Genomic DNA, 21,278 nt, shown 5'->3' with positions numbered 1-21,278 from the left:
AAGGGGGAAAACCTCTTCTAACCATTCCCTCACCCCACCGCGTAATACCGCATGTTGCCCATTAACGGAAATAACCACCCTTTCAAACAAACTTGTGGTGTTGGTGCGGTGTTTGTGGCAGCAACAGGCAACACAGTAATCAAAAACTGCAAAATATCCCTTTTCCTCCTTCGTCTCTAAGCTCTCATCCTGATCCCAAACCAGATGCTATTCCCTAGGGCAGGTTATCAGGCTAACTACTCTGCACTCCTCCAACTCTGCTCACCTATCCCTGTTTTTTCTTCCATCCCGCAATCCTTCTTCCCTCCTGCTCTCCCACTGCGAAAATACACTAATTACAGACATGATGGTGAGTAGATTACAGATCTGAAATGCAGTGGAAGTGGGATGAGAAGAAGTCAAGGGTGGTGGGCTGGGGGCAACAGGTCGTTAACAGTGATGAATGCAACTCTATTTTCACTGTTATTGTTCACTGATGTTCTGCTCCGCGCCTCTCACCTCTGCGCCGTAATTCCCATGCATTTTAGTCAGTACCATCTATCATAGGCAGCTTTAACTAACTCTAACTATCTCTAATCATCTCTAATCAATTCCAATTATCTCAACTCTGCCCCTGATGCATTAGTGTCTCTGGTATCTCTCAGGCATGGGAGCAGGCAGCGGAGAGGGGGTGTAGATAAAGAGGCTTTCAAAACAGAAAACTCTGTGGCTTTGAAAAATGTTCTTGTACTACCTCAACTCGCTGTTTTGTACATGAAACAAGACAATTTGAGCATTAGAATAATTATCATAAAAGATAAAAAGTAATTATTCATAACAATGAATTTCTTGTTCATCTGTTAGCAGGTTTTAATAGCGCTCGGAGAAAACCGTGCTATTATTCATCACTTGTGTTCTTGCAAGAACAAGCATTAGTTCTCCATCTTTCCTTTGTAGTGGAAACTTATTACCCTGTTAGCTTAATGACTGCATGGGAGGCAAGTATTTAAAAACTCCCACAAACAACAGTCTACTGTTCATTTAACAGACAGGCTTTTATTAACCCAACTGGTTTTTCTTCTAAAGTTTAACGAGAGCAACAGTCTCATCCGCTATCCCTTCCTCCCTTTAGCCTCTATGTCCTTTATTTTCAGCTGTTCTCTTAGCTGGAGGGAGACAGCCACCTTGTTAGGCATCTTCCTAAAACCGTCACACCAGAACGAGCAAAAAGGAAGAAAACAAAACAAAGCAGAAGAATGTAAAAAAAAAAAAAAAAAAGTACAGCAACGGGAAGGGGGCAATTAATCCTGCGTCCAAGAGAAGAGAAACCATCTGGCTTAGAACTCCACCTGAGGGCAGCGGGCTTTCACATTAACCTCTCTTGTTAGGATCATAAAGGCAGACCCTAACAAGCCCCGGTGAGCACTTTGAGCAAGTGCAAGGACACACACACAAATACATATGCAACCATAGAGTCTCTTGCCATCTCTCTATCTCTCTCTGTCTCTCTCTCATGCTGTCATTCACACACACACACACACACACACACAAGAAAAAGCAGTGAAAGTCTTCCTCTGGGAGCTGAGAACCTTTTAAGTCCATTAAAAGCTGCTGGTGGGAGCGAGACAGGGCTGTAACCTAACCGCATCAGACTGGAACCAGAACCCACAGTGTGGCCCAGACACACCGCTCAGGAGTTAAGAAACACATTAGGAAAAACCCTTTGTCTTCCACTGCTGTTCCTGATCCCACGCTACTAGACCCAATTTTTTTAACAAGCACTAGAAGTCTTTCATAAAGTAATAGCTGTCAATCAAACACAGGTGCCATGAAGATTGCATTATTTTCAATTCCATGGCCCTGGATATGTCTTAACTTTAAAGAATTCATGGCACTTCCACACCTGAAATGGTTTAAGGTCCATTACTGATCCCCTTTGTCCATCCAAGGATAAAGAGCAAATGAGTATATACACAGACACATAGCGAATCGATTAAGCAATGTTAAACAAAGTCTCATTCGCCCAAACGTGGCAGAAAATCCAGCTCTAGGTTTAGAATAATGAGCATGAAGTTAGATTGGACAAAACAGGGGAGCTGCGTTTGCACAATTCTCTGGCTGTTGGCAGAGCCCAATCCTCCAGATGGATTAATCATGCTTGTTCAAGGCCATCCGCTGGTCTGGAAGGTCTTGGTCTGCACTGCGTCTGTTCTAGCTAGACAGACAACTCAGTGCTGCTCAGCGTTAGCAAGCCACAAGAAGCCCAGCCCCTGTCCCAAAGGATGATGCTTTGCCCTAAAGCCCCACAGGTTGGTTCTGGCGTAATGATAGGTGACATGGGGAGATAGTTGAGAGGAAGTGACAGATAGATTCAAGATGGTGTTAAACATCAAACGCAAGATAAACAGATGGAGGGCTGAGGCAGGGATCATGGGTTACTTGTACCACTATGTGGATAGAAGGGAGGGAAATGATTTTTCCATGTCCCACTGTTTCATTATTCCCAGATGCTCCAGTCAATCTGAACTGGAATAATAGGAGTTGGAAATATCAGCTAGCAGCGGGGATACTGATTATCCAAAAGAAAAAAAAAAAACACACGAAGGGGATAAAAATGTAGCTTTACTGTGGGACTCTACTGTACTGGGTGTATAACTGTAGAGAATTGTGGGTGTAGGGATAGTGCTTAACAATTGGAAACCAAATAAAGATTGTGACAACATTTGTTGGTGAAATTCGTTTCATAAAACTTAGGTATTACAGTCTTTTGGCAGGGTGGACTTTAGGGACTTCTCAAGTGACAATAAAAAGACCTCATTAGGTAACACAGACATCATTTCATCTGGAACAGAATTCAAAGTCTAATGTGTCCCTTCGTTTCTGTGTAACACCAACACCCTGTCACCAGCTGTCACAGACAGACTACCACAGAGAAAGTGCAGATGAATTGGCCTGAAGGCACAATAATTTCCTTTGACACAATTCATTTTGTCTCACAGACAGTCAATACAGTACACACATCACATGATACTGCAGGTTTTCACCTAATCTGTCAAAATGTTAGTGACATCCAAGCAAGTAAAGACCAGCTTAACTGCTCTTTGATTTGTGTTTAAACCAAACCAACGTAGACCTGGTTGCATCGGACGTAGAAAAGAAAAAGTACAATCAACTGAAATAAAAAAATGAATGTACTTACAATCGAGACAGGGCAGGGTTCTTCTGAAACAGTAACTCAGGAAGCTGCTGCAGTTGATTACGGTTCAGCCGCCTACAGCAGAGAAAACATATGATCAACCATTGGGTTTATATGTGTGTCTATGCATGTGTGCCCTTCAGTGTGTAGGCTGTGAATAATTTCTGCTGGCTGCCATAGAACTGGCTTAGCCACAGGCTATTGTGTTTCAGTGTGCTCTGAATGTCACATAAATATCCACTGAAAGTTCAGGGGAATTAAACTGCTAGTCAGAGACAGCGCCGTAAATTATCTCTGCACAGTTAAATTACAATGCAGCACCTAGTAGGTCTCAGTGCTCTGCTGACTTTCCCAGAGTCACAGAAAAGCAACATTCCCATTTAAACAAGTGAATTACATCCAACAATTATCTGAACATGAACAGATTTTATCTGGGGTGAACTATCAATACAAGATGTTTCTCAATAAATTAAGAGAAATGGATGTGCCTATTCAAGTCCGAGGAAGTACTGACAGGAATGGTGGTTGGCAATAGATTCCATGTCAAACAACTAACATCCAAGACTGGCAGGCTTTATGCAAATACAACAATTAAGTCAATGAGGAACAGACTGTTGCTAATCTGTTGGAAACCACAACTCTCTTTCCTCTGAATGGCCCATTGGAGGCACATGGGAGTGAATACAGCGACTGTGGCCCGGACAGACTGCAAATCTGGAAGGCGGGCTGCTGCTATGCCTTCACACACATTCAGACAGATGTTGGGACCTGAGCCACTCACTGCAAACACTGAGTGAGTACTTGGCCAGTTGAGGTGGAGATTTAGTACGTAATGGGCATTAATGGTGTGCTGCTGCGCTGTTCACACTGAACTGTACCTGCTGGTGGGTTAGTGGCTTTTAAACATTAGAGAAACGAGCCGCTTAATTTCCACATTGGTCTGGAACATGGATGTGTCTACCCAATGTTTGGGATCATTCAAATATAGGCGAGTGGTGCATGGCCTCACGTTTGGTAATGCAAATTGTTAATGTGGGTTTCGGGTCAGGGGAATGTCTTTTATAAGTTAACCACTATGTGTGCATGATGGCATGTGTCCATAAAGTCTCTGTGTAAAGAGCACTATTGATTTGCTAATGAGCTGGTTGAGGTGTGGCTGACTGTGGTTGAATGTCAAAGAGTCCTGTTGCTGTCCAGATGAGCCAGGGTCTGCGGTGGGGGAGCCCTCTTAAGCCCACATGTCCCACTGAGGGCATTCCTGTTGGGCAAAGCTAATAAAAAATACTCCCAATCCATGCTATACCCTCTCAGCACCATCTGACCACAATGGAATGACAGTGAAGTAGCTCACACTTATACATATATTATATTATACAATACACACATCCTTTACAATTGGTTCCTCCTGTAGGATCATTACACTCAACTAGCACAAGATGAGAATACAGACTGGTAGAAGGGTGGGATTTTTGTTTTAATTCGAAGTTAAGTGAAATGAAAATACGAATTTGTTATTTCTGGTTAGTCTACACACAACTCTGGGTGGTACTCACAGTCTCTCCAGCTCCTTCAGGTCATCAAAAGCCCCACGCTCAATCACAGTAATCTGATTCTCCATCAGTTGCCTGCAGACAGAGGACAGAAAGATAAGTTGGTCACTCGGGCTTTAACAAAGTACAGCGAGCTTTGGGGCTTTGGATGCCAAGACATCTTGCAGTATGTATATTCAAGCTGGTTGCAGTGTATTCAACACCTCTTTCTTTCTCTCTTTCTCTCTCTCTCACACACACACAGAGGGCAGTAGTGTGGACTGAGGGCACAGTGCAGAATCTTGGCAAACGAAGCAGGAATCGCAGCCAGGAAAGTTTCAAAGGTGGCTCAGAAAGTGTGGGTCCAGGCTCTGGTGTGGTCCACTGGGTGTAGCGGTGGGGTGGAGACGAGACGAAAGGAAGGCAGGGGGTCAGAAAGTGTGTGAGGGGAAACTGAACAGGGCTTGAAGGTTTTAAGAACTGGCACAATTAAGGGCAAGTAGACTGTGCCTGTTGGATTGCATGATTGGACAGTATCTCAGCTGCAGGCAGTACATCAAGGCTATTAGTCATACACAAACAAACATGAATTACACACAAACATACTGTACAGCACACGCACAAGCAAGAACACATCCAGTCCTCACCTACATTGCCAAAGCTAACGCACACAAAAAAGAGGTTTGAGGATGGTTTTGGAAGTGTTACAATAACACAAGGTCAGGAAGGAGAGAAAAGCGTCTAGAGGCCTTAAAAGCAACAAGAGCTTTCCTTCATTACGACTGTTCTGTGTTGAAGGCAACCTCTCATGTCTCCTGTGAGGCCACACCGTGCTGCTACTCAGCAGTCTGGGCTTCCTCCCCATCGAATATAAATGCTAATCACTGTTCGCACTCCATAAACATAGAGAGAAAAGTGCAATTCACCTCCGATCTCTTTCTCATGAATTTAGATGGAAGAGAAAAAATTTTGTGATGAGTACTTTTGAACTGAGAAAAGTTTTTCACAGTCAGTCTGAGGGCACATACTAGTCTTCGATTTATGTGATCTACTTTTTACCCCCAGAGCATTCCACTGTTGTTCAGCATTTCCTCACACACGCACACATATGCATTGCTGATTCAGATAATCTGAGCACCTAGTGCCAGGCAGATTGAAGTAAATCAGCTGTGGGTGGGAGTTTGGAGTGACAGCATAGGTGACTGTGAAGATAACCTATTTTCCTGTTCAGCTTCTCGTGGGGGCTGCCCAGGGGTCACCAGGATCAGAGGTCAACCTACTGTTAGTATTTTGGCTGCAGCCCTACAGAGGTCACCCACCACACACAGAGACAAGAGATCTTTTAGTTATGCGTACATGCATGTCATGCACCTACACCATGTTAGGCAAGCATCATGTACAGTAAAGAGTTGGTTGACATTTTGAAAAGCAAGCTATGTGTGTGTGTGTGTGTGTGTGTGTGTGTGTGTGTGTGTGTGTGTGTGTGTGTGCGTGCATTTTACATGTACCACAATGGTGGTCATGTGGGTGAATATGATGCTTTTACAGCAATGGATGTTTTGCCTTTAGTACCCTTAAAAGGAGTTGGTGACATCCTACTTGCTAGTGACAAGCTGGCGACATGAAGGCATTTAACCTCCACGTGGGTTGTAAAAGATGGTGCAGAAAAGGAGGCATGCATAAGAAGACGAGAGGGGACAAGCAGTGGTGGGAACAAGGAGAGAAAAGGGGGATGGGCAAGTAATGATGTGGCTTTAAAATAGTCTGTTGGGTAGCAGGAATTACGTGCAGCTCATGTTACATTTAAAACATGTTCAGGTCTACACAGCTTCCCCTTTTGTAATGTTTTGACACCTATGGTACTACTCACAAGTGTGTGCACAGACAAAGACACTTACAACTAGTTTATTACTTGTAAGTCACAAGTGCTGTTTAATTTCAGCTCAGAGGGAATTGACGATTTCACTTGAATATGTTAACTGGGTAGAGAGCCTATTAAGGCCTGCCGTTTGTGTACACATTAGAGGTTGATGTGTGGGAACAGAGGGCAAGTGTGTGTGTGTGTGTGTGTGTGTGTGTGTGTGTGTGTGTGTGTGTGTGTCTGAGGCACAGTAAGTGCTACTGCAACAGATATATTAGAGCGAAAGAAAAGTTCATTTCATCTCTAGCTGCAGTCACTCAGAAGCTTAATGTACTCTGGAGTAGGACTCTCAACAGAAGCATCTCCACTTCACTGGGCTTATGCTAATTTGAGCAGCAAGCCTGTACAACTTGTGTTCTGCAAGGTTAGATACAGCTCAGGTACTGTATGCATGAATAGAAAAACACAGACACTGATATGCATCACATATACGCACACAAACATCCCATTATCACGTGTAAATGTAAAAACAAATACTTACAGAACTCTGAGGTACTTAAGTCCAGCAAAGTCACTCTTGGTGACGCGTGTGAGGTTATTCCCATTCAGCTCCCTGTGAAGACAGATGCACAAACATATATAAATAATTAATTTTTATTCTCCCTCTGGGCCTCTTCAGCCTGATGAGTAAAGGAGCAGACAGTGGCATGGAGAATTTTTTGTCTACTGACACCAGAGCCAAATCTTTTATTCTAGCTTAGAAAATCCCACAAACACATACTTCAATTACACATGGTTCACAGATTGAGTGCTCCTAGTGATGTAATAAATGCTGAGAAAAGTCTTTAATTGCAAATATGTCATGTACTACAAATTGCTTTAGATGTAATGGTAATGTAACATGCGTTGCTGGATAGTATCACAAAAGTTGCGTTAGAGGAAAGTTTAGGTTCAGTTCAAATTCCACTGGGAGATATTAGGAAGTCCTATTAAAATGGAAGCCACATTTGAGCTGCCTGTTTGTCTTTTTACTCCAGTCCTGTCTGCCTCCCCAACACCCACACGCCTCTCTCTCTCTGCCTGCCATGTCGTTCTACTACTGGCAGAGATTAGCAGGAGCCAGTGGAGGGGATTTGGGTAGGGCCACAAGGCCAGAAAGCTAAGTGTTGTGGATATAATGGGAGCAGCCTCCCTGCTGAGAGCTGGCCATCACTGCAAAAGAAGGCAAATAAATAGAAAAACAAAAAAAGGTTTTGAATCTACTGTTGAGTTCTTACAAGTTAAGTTAGTTAAGTGGATTTGATAGTTACTTCTGCTGATATAAGAAATTGATTTATATATATAACCCGTGTAGCAGACTGTACTGTCGAGACATAGGGAAAAGAAAGCAGGAAGAGCACACAAACAATCCAAGTCACTCAAGTGGTGAGAGAAATGAAAATATGCAATTTCCCTGTGCTACTGCACTCTCTAAGCACTATGAGCTTACCCCGACCCCCCCGCCAAAACCCCCACCCCAAAGCACAACCAAAAAACTCGTTCCAAATCTACGCCGAAAGCACTGGTCTCTCTGCCTTTCTCTCATCTAATGACCACTCCAGGGACTGTAGCGCTATGCAGTACGAAAGAGAACGGTCATTATAGACAGATGGTGTGTGTGTGTGTACACATGTGCATCCACAGGCCAAGCGACAGGGCCACGGGAAATAAATAATGGACTGGGCTTCATTAGCCTGGGCTCCGATACACACACATGTGGTGCTCATTACAGGTGCTTACGCAGATAGGCAGACACATACACAAACTTCTGGGTTGTCAATGTCTTATCTTCAGGGTGGTCACTGCAGACGACACCCAGAGGACATTAAAAAGAGAAAGACAGAAGAGGAGAAAGATATGGTTAAAGCGAGGGGTGACAGGGGGACTATGCAGAAAAATCACTCACACATAAACAAGTGAAACCACACGTTAATCCTCCAGCAATGAAGTCTTGTTTTATCCTGTAATAAGAGACATACCATAGATTCTGCAGAGCTTACTAATAGAATATGTTATGCAACCACATCTCAAATTGTTATGATAGTTGAGATGTAGCTGAACTTAATATATAGTTCCTGGTAATGCCTGGAGGTTGTTGAATTGTCCCACTGGAAGTGTCCATCTTAAAAGCCATACTGGCTATGCACCTGTTCAGCAATGCTGTGACATTTAAGCAATGCTCAAATGCCAACAGCATCCTGTGATGTTTAACTTAGTAAGAATCCACACTGCTTTTGACATATTCTGACCTTTTTCATTGACATTTTGGTTTGGAAGTTTTGAGAGTGTTAGAAATTGCCCAGGTGAGGTCGTTGAATATGTGTTCATAATGTTCCCGCTGTGGCTTCGAAAGTTTGATGAATTGCACGTATTGACATGCATGTTAAATGTTTTTCAATTATTCATAAATATTACATCAATTAAAATTTGCTGTCTGCCAGCATGTGTCATAAAAAAGGAGTTGTTACTAATAATGTGGACACTTCATTTCATGGTAAGAGTACACAAAGCCCCTGGTGTTTGACCCATCTGACGATGTCTGCTGACCTGAGGGAGTATTCAATCTCTGGGGAGACTTCTGTCTGTGAGGATGCTCTAGCTGATAGAAAGTAACTGGGATTCACATCAGCTTCAAGCCAAAATTGACTTCTGCATGTGCCTAAGTAACTACGGTATATGCCAAAGTAAAATATGGTGACAGTGGCTCAAAGAAAAATCTGCTGATTATTAGCTACAGTCTTAGTCACCGCTGTTTTCTTTGTTTTACAATCAAAGGGAGCTAAGCAATGGCTTTTGGCACAACAGCAAAGGGCCATTCTTTCATGGACAGCTGTTTTGTGGAACTGGCTTTGTGCAGGTTTTTACATTATAGTACTGCAATATTACTTAAGAGGCTGAAAATTGTCATGTATCGCTCCCAGTTCCTAGAGCAAAGGATTTCTACCTCCAACTGCTTCAGTCAAATCCAGTTCATCCTGTGGAACCTCTGTAAGAATCCCCAGTGCTTAAACACTTGCTGGGGGAGCAAGTGGATTTATGACATCACTATCTAGTCTTCACCGTTCATCGCAGGTTGATTGATGCTGGTGCACCTTCCCTCGGGTAGACATGCAGCAGCTACGCTCCACCTCTCCACGTCTCTATAATTCAAAGGGGCTCAGAGCAGAGCTACAATGCTGAAAAACTCATTATGTTTATTTCTGCCAGCTGCTGAGGTCCCTCTGCTGAGGGAGACCTGGTTAGAATTGAGCAACATTACATGAAATGAAACCCCACGACTTGAGGGCGCATAAGCAAACACAGTGGCACAAAAAGTTTGCATACTCACACACAAATATCCACATGAGTTATGTTTCATAAACACAAAGACCATATAAATATTCTGTATCAAGGAATGCACACATGCACTGCTGAGATGTATGCATATCTGTTGGGGTCTCACCATAAGAACATATTGATCCCTAGACTTCTGTTGACTCTAGAGCTTTTGACCAACAACATGAATTTAAGCAGAACTAAAGCTACTAGAGACACAAATGATAATAAGGCAGAATATGGTCGACTACTCGAGTTTATTCAGACTAAACTCTAGACAACAAAGTCTAGAAGTTCCAGATTTTAATTGGCGGTAAATACATCTTGCCTCCTTCTTCTTGGAAATAAGATTGAAATGACTTATTAAAGTGCTCATATTTTGCAGTGCAGTCATTCTGCATGTCTGCTGGGAGCACCACAGGACCATTTGTCCTGAACAGCTTTAGCTTGGCAGGGAAGACAGGAGCCTGCTGATTGAGGATTGGTGGCAGGGTGCTGTCCAACTCCTCGCCGTGGAAACAATCTGATGACCAGAAACCTGAGGTCCTGTGCAGCCAAGTGCGGATGCCCATTAACCACAATCGCACCCTGATGATGCTATGACCAGATCAGCACGCACTCTCCTTTATGAATGAACTGAAGTGGTTAACAAGCGGCAGAAGAGTGAAGCACTCCTCCTCCTCTAGACTCTACAGCATATGGACGTGACAGCCGTGAAGCACACAGGTGTAGAGAAAGTTGGGAAAAAAAAGTCACTTAGAGACAGAAGGCAACCAGAGCTGCTCTGACAGTGATGTTAGCTGCCTAAAAGCGACGGACTGGAGAAGTGTGGTGGAGTGTTGCGAGTAGACAGGGTGCTGTGAAGAGTGGACAGGCTGTCTGGAAAACATCAGTGGAGAGATGAGGCCTTGATGGCTGGTAGACTATGAGGAGGAGAAAGTGACCTATATACTACTTGGTCCAACAGGCTACAGAAATAGGCAGTACCATCGAAGCACACAACAAGACAGTGAGGCTGAGTGAGTGAAAGACAGAGAGAAAGAGAGAGAAAGGAAGCAGACCACCACGACCAAAATAACACACTTTTAAACCCAACTGGAACACTTCTGTCCACACTAAGAGGTCAGATTGCTGCTCAGCTTAGGCAAAACTGAAATGTGGCTTTCAGACGAGCAGTTAAGGACTTTAGCTTTACAGTGTGTGTGTGTGTGTGTGTGTGTGTGTGTGTGTGTGTGTGTGTGTGTGTGTGTGTGTGTGTGTGTGTGTGTGTGAACGAGGACGTGCATTCGTTTCCTAGCATCTGCATAGGGGTGTGTGTGAGAATGTTCAGTGTGCAAAGACCATGTCCGAGAGTGTTTTCCCGGCTGCCGGGCTCTGCAAGGGCTATTTACAGTTTTCATTCTGCTCACTCAGGCCTCTGGAGCAAGATTACTGATAAGAAAAGTAAACATCAAGCAGATCCCACACATGAATTACACACACTCAACCCTTTCTCATACCCTTGACCCATGTAAGGTCTCCTGCATCTCTGAGAGACTCTCTCACTTTATAACAGCTGCAGGTAAAGTCTAAAAACCCAACTCAAATGTCTCACTGACTCGCTGTTTTCACTTGGCTTTAACACTACAACAACCACCTTGATAAAGAGACTGTTCATGTAGCAAGTAAGACTGGAGGATGGGGAAAATGAGCCAGGCAAAAGAAAGGGAATAAAGTAGCACACAGACACTTTCCGATCAAACATAGATAACATATGACTCCCAGGCTGTAGTGAATCAATTAAACATCTGTTCCAAAATGTGTTACTGCACCACACTGGAGAAAGAACACACACCTAGCTGCAAGAGAAGCAGAGACATGGTTTATTTTGTATCTGTAGTTTGTTCAGTGACATACGCTGAGGTTCTGTTGTGGCTTTGAGTCCCCCATGAAGGCATTCAAGCTGTATGAATGTCTACTTTGACTGTAAAGTGTATCATGTGGACAAAACATCTGCTCTGCCACATGTATTATGTTTCAGTTATTCTATGCACAAGACTGAGAAGATCTCTGTTTGACAGATGTGCACCCGTGACTGGTAATTTGATGGATGCTGCAAGTATGTTTGAATCTGTCTATTGATCCCTAAGAATAAAGAGTTGTTCTATGTACTTCCCCCTACCCACTACCACCCACACACACACACACACACACCCCAAACTGAGCACCACTGATGTCAGCATTTTTACATTTGATTACAGAGATTAGCCTATGTGCTATTATACGACAAAAGTGCAAAAACTTTTTTTATTGAATTTTGAATAATGTTTTGCTTAGAAAATGTGAACCATTTTTCTTAGTTTTTAGTTTCGGATAATTACTCCAGTGTTGCACTGAACACAGCACTGATAGAGTACAATGTGCAGACCAATGCGAATCTCAAGTGCCCTTTGTATCTCAAATCCTGCCTGTCATTTTCTCTTAAACTTGCATCACATCAAAAGCAATTTCACTAGAGTGTAATGTGTGTTATGAATCTCTAAAGTCAAGTGATGTGTATTTTACACACACACACACATACACACACTCTTCATTGCTATCTTTTTACACACTAGCCAGGAGGATTACAAGCAAAGATGGACTTCTGAGAGATGAAAGGTGATCCAGGTGGATTCTACAAATTCAATTTTCATGGTGTGCTGAGATGCAGCCACTCTCAGATGGGCGTGCAAAGCAATCATCCACATACAATCTCATATGTACATGCACACACATATTATGGGGTCATTTCTTAGCTCTTGAGTGTAATCACACACTTTCATAAAGTACCTGTGTTCATCAGGATGACAGTCTACACAGAAGCACCATCACTCCACTCAGACAGGCTACAACACAGACTGCACAAACTGTATAAGTCTGCAAAAAGTGATGCATAGACACATAAGGCTGCAAAAAACGTTTTCATAATTTATTCATTTGTATAAAATTGTCTTGCGTAACCAATTACTTTTGTCTACCAAAAACAGCAAGACAGACCAATCAAAAAAGCAGTTACAGACTTAGAAGATTCACAAACTAAACTCAAAAGCAACTAGAGAGAGAGAGAGAGAGAGAGAGAGAGAGAGACTTGGTGTCCATCTCATTACTCAGTACAACAGAAAAGACCACAGCTGTGTTGTGCAGGCAGTAAATGGAACTGACTCAGTCCCAGGCCTATAATTTCACAATCCTACACTGAGCTGAGCATAAACATTCTGTGAATGATCCTCATTCCAGGCATTATCAGTCCTCGTGGGATGACCAGTTATGAGGATGGATATATTAGACTGTAAAAAAGGACGTAAATGAAAGTCGGTCTGCCTTGGGGCTAGACCTATTTAGGCCTTTGTAATAAATAACTTGGTCTTGTTTATTCATTCATTAGCTTTGTGGTTGAGTTACAAGTCTCTTAACTCCCTTGTGCAGCAATCCACTCATCAGTGAGTACCACCTCAGTTACTGTGCCAACCTCACCTTGAAGGATCTTTTCATCCTGCTCTCAACCCCCGGCTCCACCCCACGTCTTTGTCTTTTTTCATCTTCCTCTTTCCCCTTTAGTCACATAGCCGGAGTTGGCAGGTAGTGGGCAGGCAGTGTTCAGTCTTGTCAGGGTAAATTATGGATCAGGTGGCCGGTGAGCTGTCAGTTGTACCAGCTATGTGCTGGTGCCAAGAACACTGCAGGCATTCCTTGGCACATGCACACGCACCTCCCACCTCCCAACCCCCAAATACAGAAACATGATAATCAAAGCAAGGGTGCCCCTCATCTTCAACCTCCTCTAAGCCTCACGTGTTTTCATCATCTAAAATTACTTATTCACTGCATGCATGCACACATGCCCAAATTTATGAACAAACACAAGTGAAGACAGGCATGCATGAAAACAGACACACAAACAGACACATATGGTGTGCAGCCTCCACCTTCTCTATATTGGAGGAGCTCAAACATGCCCCCAAATCACAGTACATGGAATTTTCTGGCACAGAAAATCCATCAATACATTCCCTATATGCAATTAGATTAAGCTACACACACACATACACACACACACACACACACACACACACACACACACACACACACACACACACACACACACACACACACACAGCTCCACCCCTTCTGCAAATCAACTCATTCACAGATGAGACACATTTAATCTAAGCAGAGGGGCTGTTAGGGAGATAAAGCAGGATAAGAGAAAAGGTTTGGTCAATACCTGTCCACGTAAAAGCTTAACAATACTGTCTATGTAAACTGGCTTTAATCAGCCCTACAGATTCTCATTTCACTATGTTTCAAATGATATCAAAGTGATGATGTCATGTTAATGTGATATATTGTACATAAGAAGAATATTAAGAAAAGATAGGCAAGAAGAGAGCTGGAGAAAGAGGATGGATACGGAGAGGTAGCAGAGGGGGAGGGAGCGGACAGTGGCCCGTACGAGGCAGGGTGTGATTTTAACACGTGGAGCTCACAGTCTCATTACAGGCTTCGGTCTGAGGAGCCCAGGGGTCAGAGCTGATCCAAATGCACACTGACAAGTGCAAATGGGATTCTGTTGTCTGTCTCAACACCCTGCATACACATGCCCTGCCCCACAAACACACTTTCTCCTAAAACCCACCCCCTCCTTCGCTAAAATGCACACTGTCCCAAAGCATCGCCCTGTGTACATTAGCACAAGCATATAGCCTGATTTGGCAGGTACATTTACAGCAAACCACCCTAACAAAGCAAAGTGAAGCCTCTGCTACTTTGTTAGTTTCCTCTGATCTGCATCTGCTTTCCCTCCCAACAGTAATACTACGCCTCCACCTTCCAGTGAAATGAGACAAGTACATTTTGCAACATTACACACATGACTTCTTTGTCATTTAAATGAATTTCTAAAAAGAAATCCTCTGGGACAATTCTACAAAAAAGTAATCTTTGACAAAGATTGGAGAGTTTCTATTATTAAATAGTATTTGTCTTTGCAGACTAGTCTACATGGCTCATGCACACAACTACAACATGATCTACCAGCACACACACACGCGCAGAACCAAAAAGGCAATGACCCAGGGATAAATTGCACATGACCTTTGTACATATCATGTTTAAAATGCAGTGTCCTGAATTTGTTAGATGTGCTTAAAAACATCCAGAGATGCTGCAGCGATAAAACCCTCTGCTGTACATAAGTACATAACCTATGAATGCACAAGCAACTTTTAACACAAAAATGCTCTTGAACGGAGGGGCAGGGTATATTTCCAGTGTGAATGGCCATTCATGTAAAAGGAAACCACAAAATGCCCATGTTTCCTCTCTGCTTCAATGTAGAACCAGCATGTGCACATAAGCAACCCGGAAACATGCAGACTGCTGGGCCAGAAAAAAGGTGTTCTTAGAAATTAAATATGAAAAACATAAAATATGTAGCTAGCTCCCGCTATGCTGATGCTGCCTCTGACACAGGCTTTCCTCCGTTCCCACTGCATGTTTTATTCAAGACTGATATTCTAAAAGCTGAAATAGAACAATCTATTTCCCATTGCACTCCTCATTTCTGATTTAGTGATGAATATTTCAGAGGAATGTCAAAAAAGAGAAACTCCGCGCTGCAAGCCAGCGTCTCCCAACGTCTCCCATCCTCCTTGCGTTTTACAAGACAGCGGCGTGATCCTTGTGCAAGACTCACTTAAGTAGCAGATTTGCTTAATTTTCTACATGATTTAACAATTTGTGGAGTTAGTGTTCAGGGGCATGAGAAGGGGAGTTTTTGGCCCAGGAGCAGAGGAAAAGTGAAAAGCAGGCAAGTGGAGGAGATAAAGAGAGACGCAGCACTCTGCTGACAGGACTCATGATATGAGTGGAGGAAACATATTCCCAAACATAGCAGAAGAACCATGTAGCAAATCCGAAATCACAGCGATTCCAGATCGCAAACTACAAGTCAAACTTTACTGTAAAACTCTAAATGTATGTCTCGTTAAAAAGTGGCCCATCCGTGCAATTGATTACATGATTTATAAAAATAATAATAATAATAAACTCAGCAAGAATAAATAAGCAGGTAAGTAGATTATGGACACATGTGAAAGGCACACATCTGCTCCTGCTCTTTCCAGTCCCTCATGCCTATTTATACCTGACTGGAATGTCAGTGAGTGACTGAGTGACACACACACACACACACACACACACACAGCTTTATGGACAAGGCTATTGTTCTCTTTGAATCTAAGCGAAGTCGTGTGCATTACAATATAGCAAAGAAAGAGAAGGCAAACTGAGAAAAGAAGACAGGCACACAGTCAGGGAGTTTCTCTGTTAAACACACAGACACATACGTGGAGTACAGATGGTACTCACAGTCTTTCAGTGTTGCGGGGGATATTCCTTGGCATGGTTTTGAGACCCAGTCCATGGCAGTCTACTGTGGTGCCGCTGCAGGTACATAGGGCTGGGCAAGCGCTGGCATTGCCCATGAGGAGTGCAGAGAGCATCACCACCCAAAACCAGAGTGGCTGCCCAGCCAGCTTGCCCATGCCTGCCCCAAAACAGTCACCTCTGATGAGCATATTCACCACTACTGTAGCCTGATCTTCTTCAACAAGCCCCTGCTTCACTCTGTCCACCTTTCTCTCTCTGCAAAAACCACGAGTCCTGCTTCACCTCGCAAGTCCTCTAGAATAATTTTATGTATGTGGCGAATAGAAATACAAAAAAAGAAAAAGAAAAATCACTATTAGAAATGCTATTATTTTCCTCTTAGCTGTGAGGGAAAGAAAATCCTTTCTGTTCTTTTAGGTGTTGTTTAATATCCACCACAGTTTGCTGATGTTTGTCTGCAAACTCTTCTTCTCTCTTGTCTTTGTGGAGTTGCTGCGCTCTGGTCTGCACACGTCTGCGCCTCAGTCCTCCTCTCATTCAGTCCCGCTCTGCTCTGCTCTGCTCTGCTCGCATGAAGAGAGAGGGAATAGGGAAAGAAAAAAAACCCAGTCTCTTTCTCTCTCTCTCTCTCTCTTACACACACACACACACACACACACACACACACACACCAGTCATCCATCACAAGGATCTACAAATAGCAGAGCCCCCGACTCCACCCCTACCCCTCCTCTCCTCCCCCACTCCTCTCCCTCCTCACACAACATCACCCCCTAGAACCCTGCCTGAACTCACTCTCATTCTTGAGATCCCTCTTTCATTCCCTTGATTCTAAACACAATACAAATCTACTCCAAATCTTTCTTTTTCATTTTTTTTTCCCCACTCACTCCACTCCTTCTTTTCTCTCAGGTTTGCCTCCAGGCAAACCCCTAGAGAGAGGCCTAACCTGCTTGACACTGCATAACCCCTGCCCGAAGGGAGAAGCTGTGGGGAGATGGTGTCTGTGTGTGTGTGTGTGAATGTAACGAAGGAGAATCCACTGGGGAAGAGAGGAATCAACACCTCAGTCCTCGGAGGCAAAAAGCAGGAATAAATAATCCGTAAGTGTGGGTCTTAACATGTAGATCAAGTGTGGCCACACACACAGAAGCTGCAGCCGGGAACTGGAGAGAAAAAGCACGCACACACACAAATATTCATGATCTGTTGGGAAGGCGAAACCGCAGCCATAAAAAGTAAGTCAACACTATATTTTAAGTACGGCATGGGCACATGAACAGAGATTATGTCCTAATATGCACTAATCAAAAGACAAACAGCTACACTGACAACCATACCTGCTTTAAGATTTAGCTTTATGGGAGGAACTGGCACACAATCCCTGTCTTAACGCCGGGGCCATGCATTCCCTGAAGTAGACTCAAGGTATAGAGACAGAAACCGAACTGTGTTGAGAAGGGAACACTGAAAAATCTACGGGCCATTATTTACTTTAATGGCATTCTTAATAAATATTATTTTGCAAAGGTTGACATTTAGTTAAAACAGTATATATTTCAGAGTCATGCAGCTGTTGACAGTGTAATTGTAGCTTTCGGAAAACTTTTTCCAAAAGCATATTGATTTGCAGTTCATGGAATTGCAAATCAGTTGTGGTGGGTGCAGGAAACAGACCTCTTATTTTTATGAGGTTAGTCATAAGGTGCATTGTTCACAGTTGACCACACAATGAAAAAAAGGCAACACTTTAAAATAAAGCAAAGTAACTGAGAGGAGTACCAAGTACGTCTTATATAACTTTGAATTTGTGATTAATAAACACTCAATTCACCTTTTTGTTATATTTAATTTATATAAGCTACACGTTTTACCTGCCTACCTTTCACCTCATGTAAGGCAGCACACCTGAAACTTGGTTGATGGGGTGATTGCTTTGTTGTGCACAAAGAAAAATGGCAACTAAGTAAATAACAATACATTATTATTTCAGTGCATTCAGCGCCTGATTCAGTATTAATCGAGAATCATTCATTAGATAAACATGCACATTCACAGAAACCTGGAAATTAAACAGACTGTAAAACAGACCACAAGATTGATTTTCATAGCATTAGCCCCCAATCTGTTCTTTCTTGTTACTTTTTACTACACGTGGTTTTAATAATAATAGTAAAGTGTTTCATAGTTTGCCTTTACTCAGCCATCTCGAGCTAAAAGCATTTTGGCCCTACAGGGGGCTTTGCTAAGGGGTGGATCCCTCCCAATGTAAATATCAGCATAGACCTAAGACTTCCATTCACATTAACTGAAAACAAAAGGCATGGAGGATGCAAGCAGAAACAATTGACTTGTGCGCATCTGTCTGCTTTGTTGCTTACATTCTTGCAAACTTGCATGCATATGCGTATTTATGTGCACATGCAGGTGCGCATACAAATACGCACCTCAAACAACAACAACAACAACAAAAAAAACTAAATTTGTCCTAGTAAAAGTGTCAGTGCAATGTAGATCTTCCTTCTATGAATGGCTAATTAAAGGGGAGACAGTGGTGTTTAGCGGTAATGGGGGGGTGGTGGTAACGTTCTTCTGCTCTCACAGAGCCGTGTTAGGAATGCTCACACAATACACAACAGGTCCTCCCACATCTCTCAAAGATGTGGGAGGACATGGCAGTAATTTACAATTAGTCTGCAAAACATAAGACCCCACCAACAATTTACTCAATTGAGGGACTAACTGTGATTAATGTGGAATAACATCAAATTTAAATTCACAGTATTCCTGAAGTTGTTTTTCTACAGCTTATGTAAAAAAAAAAACTAAAAATACAAACATTAATGGAGCTAGCAGCTGCTTGTTGCTGAATAGGGTAAAGAATTGGTTAACTTCTGCGCGCCGGCCACACAAAAATGGAAATGAAATGTGCTTGACAAATATAGTGAGAGAGTAGAAAGAAGCTAAATTTAGCATCCGGAAATTTCAACAGCATACTTTTTACTTGAGGTATTACTGTTTGAAAAGGCATGGAAAAAAAAAATCCTCTACTCTCCATGAAATGTAAAAATAAGATCTAAGTATGCCAGAATATTTCACCAGAAAATGAGTTTAGTTTTGCTGTTAACACGTTTTTTTTTTTTACTGTATGGAGTTTTAGACAGATTTAGCTTCATCTGAAAGTCATTTTAGTGCATACATTCCACTAAACATGTATGTATGTGGGTTTGTGCATAATATAAAGTTGATTACAGAATGTCTGACTCGTTTTACACACTCATTCTGGAGAAGGGATGCTAAATAAAACCACTCTGGAGATCTGGCTGTAAAACAATACTATTCCTAACATGGAAGCTGTCTGTAGTGTATTTACAGAAGTTGAGAAAAAACAGACCCATTCTCACAGATGTTTACAACATATACTTACAATACCAAACATGTATTGACATGGACACCATAATGACATACTTAGACATTCCTCCTATTGTGGAGAAATGGCTTCAGTCTTACGCTCCACCCACTCACCCCCAGCTCTATAAAATATGTTAAAGTTGGACAAATCATTTACTTCAGAACGCAATGATTTTAGTGACAGTTTCCCTTTAGTAGCATTCTGGTTTTTCCTTTTCAGTAGCAATTATTGTTTTTAAAGGAAATATTGCATATGTTCAAATGCGTTTTAAAAGAATGATCACTGGGCTAATACATTTCAGTTCTTGATTTTATTTTATTAGGGAATATGTGTCTACTTATTTATGGTATTTAACAGCACAGAGGTAAATCAGATTTTTTCGCAATGCTGTAGTTGACTAATTATTTGCAACTCAACAGCATCACCTTGTGGCTGAAAATGTATACAGATGCAGAAAGCTATTAAAATTCCAGAGGACAAATAAAGGAAACTTTATTATACCTTTATTTAGGTATGACAAAAATATAATATAAAGGTTCAAGTCCTACTATAGCTATTGTTACATATATAAAAAAAAGACAGCACACACGACTGCGCTTGATGTCTTTTAATTACAATGAGTTGCATAGTTTCACAGTTCATCAATATAATCTGATTACATGGTAATTTAACATGACCATGCAGCAATTACCATGTTATAGCTCAATTGTAACAGCTTGTCTGAGTGACCACTGAAATGGGCAGTGCTACATAAAGAGTAAGATCACTAGTATCTGTCAAAATTGGCTCAAACTTTCAGAAGCAACTGGTTAAACAACCACAATCAAGGCAAATAATGAAAAATATCTTTCACTAACAGGTGAATAGATAAAATGCATATAAAGATATAAAAGAGTTGCATAAAAAGATAAAACTTGCCTGAGAAAACTAATAGGCTGCAAAACCACACGTAGTTTAAAAATAGCAGTAGTTTAAAGCATCACAGTGAAGTCAGACCAAATCTGAGCAAAACTTGAAATAAAATCTTTCATTCTGTATCTCCCAATCTCAAATTTTCTGTCTCTTATTGACCTTGAATACATTTTTTGAAATGGTTCAGCATAATCTTAAGCTGTTGAGATCTTACAGAGAAAAAAAAAGGTCTTAAGGTTAAATAAAATCTGCATTATACAGTAACTTAAGATATATTTACTTTTAAGGCACATCTCTGAATTCATCATTTTCTAATAGAAGTCTAACTACTACAACAGCAAATCTAAGATTTAAATAGAAAACCCAATTTTAACAATACATTTGATGCACTGGATCCCAGGGCTTGTAATGTCTAGCTGACCAATAAAACATAAATATAGTACATTTAGGTTTGCAAATTAAATAAAAGCAACAATAAAGTCAAATAAACTACAAATTGTGTACATGCATGTTACCTACATCATGGATAAAAAGACATAGGAAAATAAAGATGGACATCATGCGCCAAGTAAAGAAACTGTTAAATTGCTTTCTCGTTGTCCATTTACTCCTTTTATGCCCCTAAAT

At 41.9% G+C, this 21,278-nt stretch overlaps 1 protein-coding gene across 2 annotated transcripts in view; it reads right to left on the bottom strand.

Annotated features, from left to right (window-relative positions):
* The window catches only part of slit1a (slit homolog 1a (Drosophila)), a 77,599-nt gene extending 60,686 nt beyond the window's left edge, over positions 1 to 16,913 (bottom strand). For both annotated transcript variants that reach the window (XM_026355057.1, XM_026355058.1), the window contains exons 1-4: positions 16,307 to 16,913; positions 7,107 to 7,178; positions 4,729 to 4,800; positions 3,179 to 3,250 (exon numbers count right to left, since the gene is read on the bottom strand). In XM_026355057.1, the coding sequence (XP_026210842.1) occupies positions 3,179 to 3,250; positions 4,729 to 4,800; positions 7,107 to 7,178; positions 16,307 to 16,515 (425 nt within the window). In that variant the 5' untranslated portion in view covers positions 16,516 to 16,913. The remainder of the gene's footprint in view (positions 1 to 3,178; positions 3,251 to 4,728; positions 4,801 to 7,106; positions 7,179 to 16,306) is intronic.
* Positions 16,914 to 21,278: the final 4,365 nt, after the last annotated feature.

This window comes from Anabas testudineus, chromosome 15, assembly GCF_900324465.2.
Source record: "Anabas testudineus chromosome 15, fAnaTes1.2, whole genome shotgun sequence".
Classification (NCBI taxonomy): Eukaryota; Metazoa; Chordata; class Actinopteri; order Anabantiformes; family Anabantidae; genus Anabas; species Anabas testudineus.
This window is presented reverse-complemented; position numbering and strand designations above follow the sequence as displayed.